This window comes from Tenrec ecaudatus, chromosome 17 (assembly GCF_050624435.1).
Source record: "Tenrec ecaudatus isolate mTenEca1 chromosome 17, mTenEca1.hap1, whole genome shotgun sequence".
NCBI lineage: Eukaryota > Metazoa > Chordata > Mammalia > Afrosoricida > Tenrecidae > Tenrec > Tenrec ecaudatus.
In genome coordinates this window covers 30,844,259-30,859,193 of record NC_134546.1, presented here as the reverse complement: position 1 = coordinate 30,859,193, position 14,935 = coordinate 30,844,259, and the positions used below count along the sequence as shown (strand labels likewise).

Below are 14,935 nucleotides of genomic sequence, written 5' to 3'. Positions count from 1 at the left end.
AGGTATCCAAAGTCTTATGACATGTCATATAAGCCACGGTACCTTTTACTGTCAATCCTGTTACGTGTTTTCAAGTCAAGCCCAGTGCAGCTTGCTTGGACAATGAAAGCCTTAGGTGTGGCTCGTGTGTGCAGCACCCGTCCCTTAAAAAGCATCTCAAAGCATCCCCCACTTTGGGCCTTGGAAGGTAGAACTCCCAGGAGACGCTTTGGTCCTAGAGGGTGAGTCTTCATGAGAGTGCCCCGTGACCCTCCCCCTCCTGTTCACTCCCCAATTCATCCTCCACTTGGGGATCTCTCAGCACACTGGCCCAGGCCACACACAATGTCCCCACCCCCTTCTTTAATACCCTGGAGCCCAGCTGAATACAAATCAGTAGCTTCACACCAGGCTTTTTCCCAAAGACCACGACACAGCAGAGGGAAAGAAACCCAAAAGGCAGCATGCTATAAAAATTATCTCAGGTTCTCTGGACTCAGCAGGATGCAGCCTACCTACCTTCTAAGTAAAGGCATAGGACCCACGGGTGACCATGCCTAAGATCTCTCTCCTCCAGGTGAGGTTCCAGAGAGCAAGACCCAGGCAAAGCCAGGATGCCTGTCAGGTTCTGCCTTCCTTTCTGATGATGCATCTCACTCCAACATCCCTCCACATCAACAAATACACCAAACAGTTACAAAACTGGTCTTGACATTCAGCGTTTGAATGTCTACCTAGATTTCCCACTTCTAGATCTCTGGTGGATGACTAACAGTTTTCTTGAAGTGAAATATTGTTTGAAGTTGACTGACAACAGATTTTTAAATCTTTGCTGTTCTGTCAATAGCTTAGCTATTATTAGAAATTTGAGATGGATAGAATTTAGACTCCTGGAATTGTTTAAGGGCTGGCAGGCATTTATCATTTTAAAAACTGATGAGCTATTCAGAAGTGCATGTGTTGAAATAGATCAGTCGATCCATGAGCGTAATTGAACTTAAATTCATATCAGAAGATCACAATTTTTTGAAGTGTAAGCCTGCATAATTTTTAAGTTGATGTCTTTGTACCACACATAGATCATGATTGATGTTTTGTGTTGTGATACCTTTAACTTAACTGTATAATGGGAATTGTTTTCTACTTACTTTCTGATTTTTGTCTTGTCCTACTATCAGAATCAACTGTTGCCTCTCATACCAGGAAGCCACCTCTCCCCCACACCTGATGGAAGAAAACAAGTCCTCCCGTTAAAATTTGATCATCTTCCAAACATTTAGGAAAATGTTCTTTCAAGTGGGAAGTCATTTAGTATGGACACATTTTTGTACAAGGGGGTGGTAGGGATTCTCGGTGTTTCCAATGCAAATGAGCCATATGCAAATTAAGATGCCTTCTAGAACTGTTTCTGCTCTGATCCTTGCCGATTCCGTCCCCTGTGTACATGCCAAGTCTGTCTTTCCGAACATGTTCTTCAAATGCTGGCTTCAGCGGCACACGTGGAGGGGACGGTTTCAATTCCGCCAGACCCTCCTCAGGCAACTTCATTCAAGAATTGTGGGCATGTAATTTGATTTGTAGGGACTGTTTGCATGTAGCATCTTGCATCCGCTTATCCCATGCTGTCTGAACCAATGGGAACTAGCTTACCTGGCTGTTTATGGAACAAATGACGTTTCTGCATGGCAGCACACGTTGTTGTAAGCAGGTCTGTGGAGGAGCAAAGGCATTGAACTTGATGTTTTTGTATTGACGTCGGAAGGGAGCTTTGGCGGGTCACCTAGTGTATTCCTTGTTTCCGGGCCAGACTCATAAAACTTTGGCAGTTCTACGTTTAAAGCAGGGTGGCGAACACTCCATACGTGACCTAGCAAAACACTGGACGGATGGCGAGGTTTGACCACCCTCCCTGACAACACCCCCCTCAGGACTGACTGCCGCGCTGTCCATTGACTTGCCTTGATTCCTTGCCCCTTCCTCTGCTGGCTAAATCATCCAGTGCCCACACAGTGCCTCCTGCGGCTCTTTTCTCTCTGGTACCTTGTCATGGGGTTCTTCCAAATATTTGTAACCACCGTAGCTCTGAACTCATGGAACCTTCACTAGTACATTGAAATCAGGTCTGAGTTGTAAACGCCTGTCAGAGCAGGAAACATATCTTCCAGTTAATTTCATCTTGAAACTCTTACAAAAATGAAGCCAAAATTACAGTGGAAAAACATTCTTATAAAAACGACTTGCCATACGCGTGTGCATGCGTCCTCTGGGACAGTTCTGTTTGGTCACATAGAGTTGCTATGAGTCAGAATCTGTTCAACAACACTCAACAATGCATACGCAGACTTGTGTGCGTGCACGTACATGTATATATACCAAATGTTGGAAACATCGTCATAGATGCCCCTTATCTTGAACATCTAAGAAGAAAGTAGGACGCTTGGGAGTCCTTTTAGGTTGCTAAAAAGGAGCTCAGATAAAACAATAATGCAGGCTCTCTGTCACTGTCTGGCATAAAGGCTCACAACAGTGATGTTGCTATCAATAAAAATTAAGAGTATTTCATTAACTTTCTCTGCCGCCAGGCCTGGCATACTCACTCAATGCTGCGAGCTCTTACAAAGACAGGGTCTTCCAGAAATGACGTGTGTCCAGCACTGAGGGCAGCCTGCCCTCTGTTCGGCTCTGAAAGGCCAGTGCAACTGACCAGACACTGGCGAGCGCAGCTATGTACACTTCCAGGAAATCTCCTTCAGTTCTAATGACCCGGATTCAGAGCATCCAAAGAATCGGTCACTTGAAAGACATGGTAAGGGGACTCCTAGCCCTAGGTAGTGGGTGAGGCACTCTTAGTTCCAGAAAGATTCCCCTTCGGGTACGTTTCATGCATGTGAAATAGGATGGTACTTGTCGAAAGGCATGAGGAAAAGTCGGAAAGTGTTTCTGTTTGGTTTCTCACTGAGTGTTTTCTGTGTTTGCCTGTTTGTTTTCCTTTAAGCTGTCTTTAAACTGCTCATGCTGCTCCAGGACACACACACACACACACACACACACACACACACACCACACCACCACCCCCACCCCCAAATGGAAGTCAGCACAAGGTTCCATCACCTACTTTACTGGAAATTGTGCATCAAACAATGGAGTTCTTGGCAAGGATTAGTGGTGACCATCTTCCCTCGTTTTTTGCTTACATTTAACAATGATTCCAAACTAGCCATTCTCTTTCTCAGTTCTTTTTCTCAGACAAATCCATCATTCAGGTCTCCCCTCTAGGTCAGTGGTTCTCAACCTTCCTAATGCCTTGACCCTTTCATACAAGTCCTCATGTTGTGGTGACCCCCAATCATAAAATTGTTTTCATTGCTACTTCATCGCTTTCATCTTGCCACGGTTATGGATCGGGCGGCCCCGGTAAAAGGGTCGTTCGACCCCCAAAGGGGTCACGACCCACAGGTTGAGAACCCACCGCTTCCCTGGGGAGTAGAGAGGAGAAAGCATCACTGCTTAGAAAGCCCGCCTGATATGGTCACATTACCTTGCAGACGAATTCTCCTCCGATGGCATCGCCGGCCTCTTTCCCCATGACCCCGGCCCTGAAGCACTGCTTCTGCCTCGGCCAATGCACCCAGCTCCAGCTGGGACTCGTTTTGGCCCCAAGAAGCCATTTCTCCTCCCATGCTGCCCCAGCCCTCCTTGGCTATTACGAAGGCAGCTGTGCTTCTCTGCAAGGGGCTCTAGGCCCCACCTTCACTCATGACCCTCACCTGATGCTGTGGCCCTGCGCATCCCCTGGGATCATGTACGTTTTGACCCACCTGGGCCTGGTCTCACCTGCGCCAGCTTTGCGGCTATTGACTTTTTTATATAGCCTCTTCTTGGCACCCAGGGAGCCCTGTGGATGCTGGTGGTGTGGTGATTCCAATCACTAAGCCAGCTGTTTGAAAACACATGCCCCTCCTCCTCCTCCGGGAGAAAGATGAAGCTTTCTGTTCTGGTCTCAGAGACCCACAGGGGCAGTTCTCTGTCCTAGAGGGCCGAGAGGAGTCGGAATCATGGTGCTGGGCAAATATGGGCCGGTCCTAATGAGGGGCGCGCCCCCACACCTCTTTGGTGTTCCATCAGGGTGGCTTCCTTCCTCTGGGAGCCTCTGCCTTCCAGAGCCCAGACCTGAGAGTCTCCGTGCGGTGGCTGCCCCCGCCCTGCCCCCCTGTTTGTCTAGAGTACTTCACAGACCATTCTAAGTGCAGACTCATCTTCTTGTAGCTCCTGCTGCATTTCAGGGGAAAGGCCGCATCCTAGAACTGACCCTTCCTTGGACTCCAGCGCCCAGTCAGCCTGTTTGCTTGGACTTTGTCTTCGGTGTCCTGCTTCAGACCTGGGGCTATTCGGTGTCACTGGCCCAATGTGCCCTGCATACCCCATCCCATGGAGAGATGGGTGTTTTCGGATTAGGGGCTAGGCCACGTTTTGTAAATGATGTTCACGAGACGGAATCCCTTTTCAAAGTTGTGTCCCGGGAGCGTTGACTCCACTGTGCTCAGGAAGCGAGTGAGAGAGCAGGGCAAAAGGCTCGCAGGGGAGGAGAGAAGAGGTGAAGCAGAAAGCAGGGGCGTCTTCACCGACATTTCGCATTCCACTGCTATTTGCCACGTTCTAGATTTCCCAAAGCGCAAGACATAGAAATTGAATAAAACACACTGAAACAGTTTTCTATTTCGGAGATGGTTTATGCTCCTTTAGCCCACCCACCATAAACTAGACTATACACAGAGAGAGAGAGAGAGAGAGAGAGAGAGAGAGAGAGAGAGAGAGAACTTTCTTTTCTGTTTTGTTATTTTAAAAAAAAACATTTTCTTGGGAGCTACTACAGATACACCATTCCTCAGTTCAAGCACATCAGGCAGTATTGTATAATTGCTACCACCATCAGCTTCTAGACATGCTCTTCCTTCTTGAACTCTTTGAAATCAGCTCCCCATTACCCGCCCCACCCCCACCTCTCCTACCCTACCCCCAGGAACCCTTATTCTACTTGTTGTCTGGATAGGTTCATCAAGATAGCACTGTCTTGGTCATTTTGCATCACCAATGATTTCCGGCACCATGCCTGAGAGGTGCAGAATTCTCAGTCTTTTTCATCCAACCATACTGTCCCACAAAGAATGATCCTCAAAGCCCACACATAGCAGGATCTCATAAAAAATGATGTCTGTCGTCAATGTCAGGTACTCGCTTGCAAATATGCAGACTTTTTCATGCATGTGATCAAGGTATAGCGATAAAATGTCACTTTAAAATGAAGCAGTTGTTTAAATCACTGAATTGTTGTGCACGTGAATCCTATGTCAGTAAAATTGTTTTAAAATGTTAAAAGTTAAGTAGTATGTTTAGGATGCATTTGTTTGTTGGGTTTCTGTATAAATTACTAATTCAACAGCTTCCTTGTTTCCAGAGAAGATCATTTGTTCTGGAAGGTGTGGCGACCAGGTTCTAGTCCTGGTCGTGGACACAGAATCCTAGAATCTAGCCTGGGCACAGCCCGTCACATTTCTGAGCCTTCATTCTCTCATTTGTAAAATAAAGAACTGTCAAGTGAGAGGAGTTCTACCACCCCCTTCAAATATACATTTCTATGTTTCTCAATAGCACCAAGTGCGGGTGAGCTGGGCTAACCTCCCAGCAGGAGAGGCTTTCTAGAGATTAACTTTGTTAACAATACGAGGACAAAACATTGGTGGGAGGGATCTCCTGACCAAGGGCCAGGAGATCTCTCTCCCTTGCTCCCTCCCTCCCTGCTCTCCAGTTGATTCAGATTCACGGGACCCTATAGACCAGGGTAAAACTGCCCTTTGGGGTTCCCAAGACAGTAACTCTTGATGGGAGTCGAACTCTTGTTTCTCCCTCGGAGTGGCTGGTGGTTGGAAACTGCCGAGCTGTCCGTTAGCAGCCTAACTCGCCATCATTAATTACACCGCTAGGGCTGGCTCGTCCTTTTTCATGCCTCTCATTCTTGCTTTGCTTTATTTTCTTATAAATGCACACCAAACTACTCCCTACTAGTTCCATCAATTCAATCGTACTTTACTTTTATAAATAAAATTGGGTTTTGACGTTAATTATCCCTATATTTTCATTAATAGAAGTATTGCAGTTTCTACTGATTAATAGAAGTAAAACAGGTATGCATTTCAAATGCAGAATAATATATAATCACTCTGATCTGTTCATCTGTGTAACAGCATGCAAATGCCATATGTTATGAAATATTAGTTTAGGATAGCCAGGCAGAAAGTACTTGGTAAATTTCCATTTTCAATAAAATCGTTCGTAGTTTCAGTAAATAATAACTCAATGGAATTCTGCCATATGTCTGAACTATCTACATCACTTGGTAGCAGGGACCGGGGCCCTTTCAACTTCTTATTTACAACTATAACTTACTCAGGCTACAATTGGTTATCCTACTCAACAGACAGATAAGTCAGTTGTAATGATAAAGTTGCAAATTTTCTTTTGTAAATGCTCCTCATGGACCATATCTTTCAACAATGTAACATTAAAGATGTATGTGGGTCTACTTATGATATGAAAACATATTTGTAGACGAGTGGGTCTATGTTAAATCACATGAAACTGTTGCTATATGTTAATAAGCCTTTCGTAATTATCATAAAGATGATTTCAAACTGCTAGAAGCAATTAATTCCAAAGTGGTTTTAGTTGTCTTATGTCAAATTAGCCATGTCTCCTCAAATATACAGATTTAAAAAAAATTTAATTTAGCTTTGAGAAACTTAGAAAACCTAATTACTTTGGTAACTTTATATTTGTATATCTGACTTTGTCTGAATATGTTCTTACGCTTATTTAAATAAAAATCACAAGTATTTCTGCCTCCTACCTTTTATTCAACTCACTATTGCCTAATACTTTGTATTTAAATGAGAAAAACTGTCATCTCCATATGTAAATTCCAAAAGCCACCCCAAACTCACCGCCATTGAGTCAAGGCTGACTCATAGTGACGCCCTGTGGGTTCCGACCTGGTAATGAGAGAAGATGGCTGGGTCTGGCTTTCTTGGCACTGCTAGGAGTGTCGAACTGCCCGCCACGAGGCTCACAGCCCAACACGTAACCACGCCACGGCCAGGGCTCTGGAACCTGTTATTCATTTTCCAGCAGTTGGAATATCTGAACAAAACAGTCCTCTTTGTGCTGTGGCTGGGGACTTTTTACAAATGGAAAAACTATCAAAATCTTTGCCAGTCTGACAGTGCTCGGTGCTTGTCCCTGAGAACATGCATGCACATTTGCTTTGAGACTGTAAGAGGTTTGTTTTTGTTTTTTTCATTTCAATCCATCAGAATATTTCTCCGACCCTTTCTGGCCCTAACTCTACAAACAGTAGTGTAATATTCTTGCATCTCCACTTCATTGTCGTCAGAGGAGTTTCTGTTGGGAGTGTAGAAAAGCAAAACGTCTCAAGATCAAAGTCAGTCTGTGCTCAAAAAGAGGGAAAGACCGTGAGTGAGACAGTGGCTGAGGCCACTCTTTAAAGACACTTTCATTCCGATCTTTGTCACGGTGGCACGGAGCATCTTAGGCCATTTTTCGTTAACAAAAAACATCCTTCTCCGAGGGCAGCAAAGTGAACAGACGGTCAGTGAGAGAAAGGTGTAGACTTCTGACAAGGCCCAGGCACAATGAGGAAGCACAGGCTCAGGGATAGGGAGACAGTGCAGGATGATGGGCCGGTGCAGCGGTGAGCCCGCCGCTGGCCACCACATTGAGACAAGTGAGCTCTAAAGTGATGTCGCGTGGGGTGGATTGTTGCTAGGTGCCATTGGGTCGACTCTGTATGCAACAGAAGGCAACACCGCCCGGGCCTCTTCCACCCTCATCACTGTTCCTATGCTCGGCCCATTATTGCAGCCACCGCGTCAATCCATTGGGTTGGGGGTCTTCCTCTTTTCCACTGACCCTCTGCTTCAGCAGGCGTGATGTCCTTTTCCAGGAATTGGTCTCGCTGATGGCATGTCCAACCTATGTAGGAAAAGGACCTCTCACCATCGCTGGCTCTAAGGAGCCTTCTGGCCGTACATCTTCCAAGACAGAGCTCTTTGTCCCATTAACAGGCCGTGAACTTGCAGCCGGCTTGGCCAGCACCAGCCTGCCACTGCCCCCGTTCTTCTTGGGTGTTCCTCATTCAGCACCCAGCTTTCACGTACATTGAAAATGCCATGGCTTGGGTCAGGCGCACCTCAGTCCTCAAAGTAACATCTTTTGTTACTTTGGGTTAAGTTTAGCACCCGGGTACAGGGAGCCTCAAGACTGGCGCATTCATTTGGATTCTGAATCATACTCAGGAAATGGTCTTTATCTGGTGCGACCATAATTTCATTTTTCTTGACGCAAACTCACAGAAGGTGAGGTCATTCTGGGGGTCAGTTTCCCTCGTGGAGCTCCTTGCCTTCCAGATGCGGCTGCTGCAGTTCCTGGAGGGTAAAAGGGACGTGTGTGTGTGTGTGTGTGTGTATGTGTGTGTAAAACCGTCCATGGTGCCCTCCATGGGAATGCCCTCAGCTTTCCTTTCTGGCTCTTAAGTTGCTCCGGGTTTCTCTTGCCTCTGACCAGTCCATCCAGCAGCTCCCTGTCCACAGCACACCCCAACTTTCCTCTCAAGCATTCATTATTTTGAAACGTTTGCGTGTGAATGGAGAAACTCTGGCTTTCGGTGCTAAAGCGCTCAACAGCTAACAGAAATGTAGGTGGTTGAACTCACTAGCCTCTCCCGGGGACAGAGCCGTGGCAGTCCGGTTGTGTGAAGGTCACAGCCTTGGGAACCCTGTGGGGACCGTTCTCGTCTGTCCTGTAGAAGCAGTGTGAGTTGGAATGGACTCAATGGCGGGGGGGGGTTGGGGAGTGAGGCTGTATGGGTGAAAGAGTAGAGCAGAGGGTTTCCAGCAAGACTCCAATAACATCTCCCATCCCCAGGCCGTTTCCAGGGAGACTGGGCTACTCTTTTCATGGGGAAGTCAAGTATCCTCCCCATCCCCACTGTGCTTGAACCTGGGTTGGCCTGTGGCTTCCTTAGGCAGATAGAACACAAAGAGCAGAGATGCTGCCCCTTCAGCCCTGGGCAGAGGCCTGGAGAGGCCTGGCCACTTCTGCTTTCTCCCACTGGGAAACAGCCACCCTGCTGGACAGCCCCTTTGGCTAGACTACTAGACGATGATGAAGCACCAAAGGAGCATGGAGGGTCCGGGCAGGACGCTGGCACCTTCTTGAACTTGCCCATACATCCCAGCCATCACAAATAATAGTCCAATGAGGGTTCCCACCAAGCAGGATAACTGTCCATCAGAGCCCGGCGGAGCCACTGTAGTTGGGCGTGAAGTGATGAGAAACAGGTGGTTGCTACGGTCGGGGCGAGACGTCACTTCTGCCTCGTGGCAGTCCTGGGAGCTGCTGGGGAAGACTAGGATCCAGCGTTTTCTCCGCTGCAATCTTTGCCGAAGCAGCTCTCGCGTGCTAGGTAGTTTCAAACCTGCATCCTATGGCTTCTCAGGCAAATACATGTTTTTAAATTTCATCCCCTAACACTTGAAAAGCATGTTCTTAAGTCATGTGCGCACTTCGCACAAGGCAGAGGAGCATATGTGATTTAGCCCAGAACTCTCCCAACTTCTCACTGCCATTGAGTTGATTCTGACTTAGAAAGGGACAAGATAAAGCCAGGTAGAGCTACCCTGGTGGGTTTCAAAGCTGTCAATCTTTATAGGAGTAGAATGCCTCCTCTTTCTCCCGTGGACCAGCTGGTGGTTTCAAACTGCTCACCTTATGATTAGCAGCCCAACATGTAACCCAATATACCCCCCAACTCTTCCTAGAACTCAAGGAATTCTTCAAATATTTTTTCTTCCCTCCTTATTGGCCCTGTCTTACTTTGCCGTTGCTAAGGCTGATCTACCTCCAACAGAACACCGTCTCATAAAACACGTGCAACTACCTTAGGGGAGACATCTTTGTGTAGCGAGAACTTTTACTGGCTCCAGTGAGCCCTCACTCGCAGTCACCCTGTATGACAGCACAGGACTGCTCCGGTGGGATTCGAAGATGGTAACACTTGGCGGCTGGTGGTTTCAAACTGCTGATTTCAGAGTTAGCAACCTAACTCATGGCCACTACACCACCTGGGCTCCTAGAGAGTCACAGGAGGGTTTTCTTGAGTACTATAATGAAGAAACCAAACAGCATTGCACTTTACAAACACAGAAGCAGATTCCTGTTCGAGGGTGCCTCTCGCCGTTTCCCACCATGGCCTGAGAGGCATCTTCCGCTTTGGGGGAGAGAAATATCCATGTCTTTGTGCCACGTGCAGGTAGGCGTGAACTTCTGACGGTTGGCGTATCAAATCCACCAGCCCCTCCTTGGGTAAAAGATGAGGCTATCTGTTCCCACACATCTGGATAGCCTCAGAAACTCTCTAGAGGGTCTTTAGGAATCCGAACAAACTAGATGGCAATGGGCTTTCAGCTTTCGATAGCTGCAGACATACCATGCCGTCAGCTTTCTTCTCTCGTCCAAACAAATCACCCGTCCATTTGGATCCTCCTGGTTTTCTTTGTGTGTTTGTTCGCTCATGAGATCCCTTCGCTCTTTCTCCCACCCCCGGGGCCTCCCCCGGGGCCTCGGTTAATGGCCGTCCTCTGTGGTTTTAAGGGAAAGGTGAAAGTAGCTAGAAGAGAAAGCGGTCTCCTCATTAGAAAAAGCCACTGGCAGCAGGGGGTCTTCAGAATGACTGGTGCCACCGTCTTTCCATACTTTCCCTCCTTCCCCAACTAAAACTTACACGTCCAGACTTGGACATTCTACCACGCCGTGGCTCTGCCCCTGACAGCCAGGCCTTTGATCACCAGTGCCTGCGTCTCTGGAATGAAATGGCAACGGACAACAGCCACCTCGGGTCAGAAACAAGCAAATTTTAAAGTTCTCATTACAACGGACTCCCTAACCAGGGGTGGAGAATGCGCTGTCTATGAAACCCTTCCTACCAGCTCACTTCACACACTTTTCCAAAGAGAAATCGCTCCGGCTACCAGCTCAGGGGTGAGGGAATGAAATGTCTGACCACATAAGGCAGGCTGATTTTAAAGTGGATGAATTGTTTCATAACTATCCAAAGGACCCTTGGCAGAGAAAGGTCCCCAGCCCTACAATCTTGTCGTCGTGTTCATCTGCAGCATGCAGCAGACACAACCTTGCTTGCTGAACGTGACGAGGACTTGAAGGCTGTGCTGATGACGAGCAAGGACCGCGGCCTTCAGTACGGATCACAACTCAACATAAAGAAGACTGAAACTGGACCAGTAGGTAACATCGTGATCAACGGAAGCAGGATCGAAGTTGTTGAGGATTTCATCTTGCTTAGATCCATCATCAATGCTCATGGAAGCAGCAGTCAAAAGGCCAAACAACACATTATTTTGGGTAAATCTGCTGCACAAGACCTCTTTAAGTGGTCGACAAGCAGGGATGTTATTGTGAGGGTTAAAGTATGACTGACTTAGTCATGGTATTTTTCACTTGCCTCATCTGCATGGGAAAGTTGGACATTGGAAAGTAAGGCCCAAGAAGAATTGCTGTATTGGGATTATGGTATTGGTGAAGAATATTGAAAGGACTGTGGACTGCCAAAAAGACAAATAAATCTATCTTGGAAGATAACGGGCAGAATGCTCCTTGGAGGCAAGGATGGGTAGATTTCCTCCAACATACTTTGGACATGTTGTCATCCAAAGACCAGTCCCTGGAGAAGGACGTCAGGCTTGATAAAGCAGTGGGGCAGCCAAAGAGAGGAAGACAAGATGGCTTGACACAGGGGCTGCATCGATAGGCTCAAGCATAAGAAAGATTGTAAGGATCGCAAAAGACCAGACTGGTGTGTCCTTCTGCTGAACGCAGGGTCGCCGTGAGTTAGAACGGATTCCAAGGCACCTAACAATAACAACCCTTCCGCAAATGACGAGCTCGGAGCCAGGTGAGCGTAGGGCCTTTAAGACATTTCAGGGCAACTGCTCTAAATCAGGGGCTCTACTTTAGAGAGGGTAGTGGGTGACACGTTGTGCTGCACAGTACAAGGTCCCTGGGGGGAAACCACCAGCTGCCCCTAGAGAACCAGACGAGGTTTTTCTACTCCTGTAATGAGCTACCATCTCAGAAGCCCCCAGTTCTGTGTGTCCTGCAGGCTCCCTGCGGGTCAGAACTGGCCGAGGGCAGTGAGCCTGAGGTCTGAGCTCTCAGTCAGAGCAAACACTCACTCCGAGTTTAAAGGCGGCGCAAACTCCAACAGCCAGTCTCTTCCATTTCCAAGCCCATTGTCCACGGTAGCCCAGGGAGCTCTGCTGTCCAGAGAGCTCTGTCCTTCCAGCCTAGGAAAGACAGCCTCTTTCCCTTGCCCCTCATCACCTTGCCCCTCCCTTTATGCTAAGCCCTTGATGACATTAACTAGAATTTAGTGACTTGAGCAAAAGGCTGTATCAACGTCTGACGCCCGTTTGGCTGGCCGAGAGAGAAAATCCCTTTCTCCTCCTGCCTCAAATACTTACTATTTAGAAATGTAACTGACTTCCAAAGGAAGCCCCTTAAGAAAACTAGAGAAATCAAAGTACCGATTGTCAGGAATATGGTGACATTTTGGTGGCTGGAATCCCTTTCAAGGGATCACTTTCCCCAAAGCTGGTATAACCCACTGCTGAGAGACAGGGAGGGAGGGCGACCAGCGCCTTACATGAGGGATTGGGAATGGTGGCACTCGATGGGCGGGCGAGACGTGCAGGTGGAAGCATGCCAATAGAAAACGGCACCTGTTTTGATAATTGACTGATGTCAGTCCTGGTCAGGGAGTCCTAGGGATGCAGGGCGAAGCCTTTGGCTTCGAACGAAAAGGGAATCCGTTCAAACCTACAGGTTGTGGCAGCCTGATTCCATCGGCTGATAGCCTTGGAGACTGTGAGTCAGAATCCACTGGACAGCAGCGGGTTGGATTTGGGGGACGTTTATCCCTGGCAGACTATCTTCGCAGGGACACCCATCAAAGCAGTGTGTGGCAGGGGAGCCTGTCATGGTCCCTCAGCCTGTACAAGGAGAGGTCAACCGCATGGCTTTAAGGATCCTTCCCACTGAGGGATTTCCTGACATGATGCAGATGAATCGTTGCCATCTAGCTCGGGTTCTGTTCCTCCGTCCTGTCCCGCTCTCCCTTTCTCAGGTCTGTCCTTCCTGTGAAGGGAGAGCTCAGGGAAAAGGCTGAGCTGCTGATCCTTGGGTGATCCATTGCATCCTTCTGCCGGCCCGCCCTGACTGCCGTTCTCCATCTCGCCAGCTGCGGAGCGGAGGGCTGGCTCCACGCGAGGAGCACACAGTGTCGTGGGTGGCGGTGCTTTGCGAGGAAGAGCCCAGCTCACGTTTCTCTGGCAACCCAAAGACGTTCAAGAGCTTCAAGATGTTTTCTGCCGTTGACCACTGGGCTGTGTCTCTGTCGGTGCTGTCGTGTCGCTTTGTTTGGCCTCGGTAAGCACTTTACGCTCTTGTTTGCCGTAGATGAGGGCATCCCATAAGCAGACACGCTGGACGCCAGCCTCAAGGGGAAGAATAGCATTCTTGCCCAATGAGTGCACAGCATTCCTTTTGATCAATAAAACTGACGACGGCAAGTATGCACGGCTGAGAGAATCACGATTAAATACAAGTGAAATTGGAACTTCAGTTTTCAAATGGCCCAATTCCCAAGGATGAAAGTACATCCTTGGCCGGGAGCCCAATTAGACTTCGTCTAACACCATCACGAGGAGATTTCCCGGCACTCTCTCGGTGTGCACATCCCGGGACATGATCTGGGGTCGTTTGGACTTCATCTCAACTCTCTGACCATCAGTTCTCTGGCTGCTGTTCTGGCTTATTTTGTTTTGCTTTGTCTGCTCCCATCCATCCACCCATCACCCCAGTGTTTCCAGTCTCTTAAGGGAGCAGTAATGACCATGCAGTGGAATCTTTTAAGAAATTCGATTTGACGGGACCAAATCTAGGTCAAGTTCCAAACCCATGTCAAGTTGATTGGACCTCATAGTGACCCTATTGGGTGTCAAGGTTGTCATCTTTATGAAAGGAAACTGCCCCATCATTCTGGTGAGCGGTCGGTGGGTTTAAAGCACTGGCTTTTTTTAGCTAGCAGTCAAGTGCTTTAAACACTGTGCCACCAGGCTCCTTCTGGGCTAGGTAGGAACAGTAAATAGTGGCAGAGCCCTGTGTTAGTCTGGGTCCTTTAGAGAAACAAATCCACAGAAACTCATACGTAAGAGAGAGCTTTATATAAAGGGTAAGTGCGCATCAAGAAAACATCCCAACCCAGTGCTGCCCAAGCCCACACATCCAACATTAGCCCATATGTCTGACACCAATCCACAAAGTCCTCCTCAAGTCTCACAAAACGGATGCAATGATGCCGATTGCAGGAGAGAAGCCAAGTTAGTGAATGTGTAAGCATCTCAGCGCTGGCAGGGGTCTCCACACAGCTGCTCCAGCACCCAGGGCTGCATCGGGGTGCAGGAAGTGAGCCTTGCCAGTTGAAGCAGGGAACTGGCTAAGGCAGCAGCACCCTGGTCCAACCATCACAAAGCAAGAGCCTCGAGAATTCAAAAGGTGAGGCTCACTGAGCCATTTATCCCTCTGCCCTTCAATTAACCCCACATGTGTTTATCGGCCAGGCTGGCACAATGAACTAACTCCCTCAAGCTCTCAAGCCATCTGTGGTTAGAAGGGAAAGAAGCCTTTCCATCAATATCCTAAATGCAAAGCAACAGTACATATCACAGATGCATTATGGGGACAGGTTATATCTTTACAGAAGATGTAACTTCATTTCATAATTTCCGTTTATTTTCACTTTCACTAT

At 47.9% G+C, this 14,935-nt stretch overlaps 1 protein-coding gene across 1 annotated transcript in view; it reads left to right on the top strand.

The window, feature by feature from the left end:
- The window catches only part of CDKL4 (cyclin dependent kinase like 4), a 44,030-nt gene extending 42,771 nt beyond the window's left edge, over positions 1-1,259 (top strand). Inside the window, exon 9 of the mRNA XM_075535800.1 lies at positions 1,158-1,259. Within this exon, the coding sequence (XP_075391915.1) occupies positions 1,158-1,259 (102 nt within the window). The remainder of the gene's footprint in view (positions 1-1,157) is intronic.
- The last annotated feature ends 13,676 nt before the right edge of the window (positions 1,260-14,935 follow it).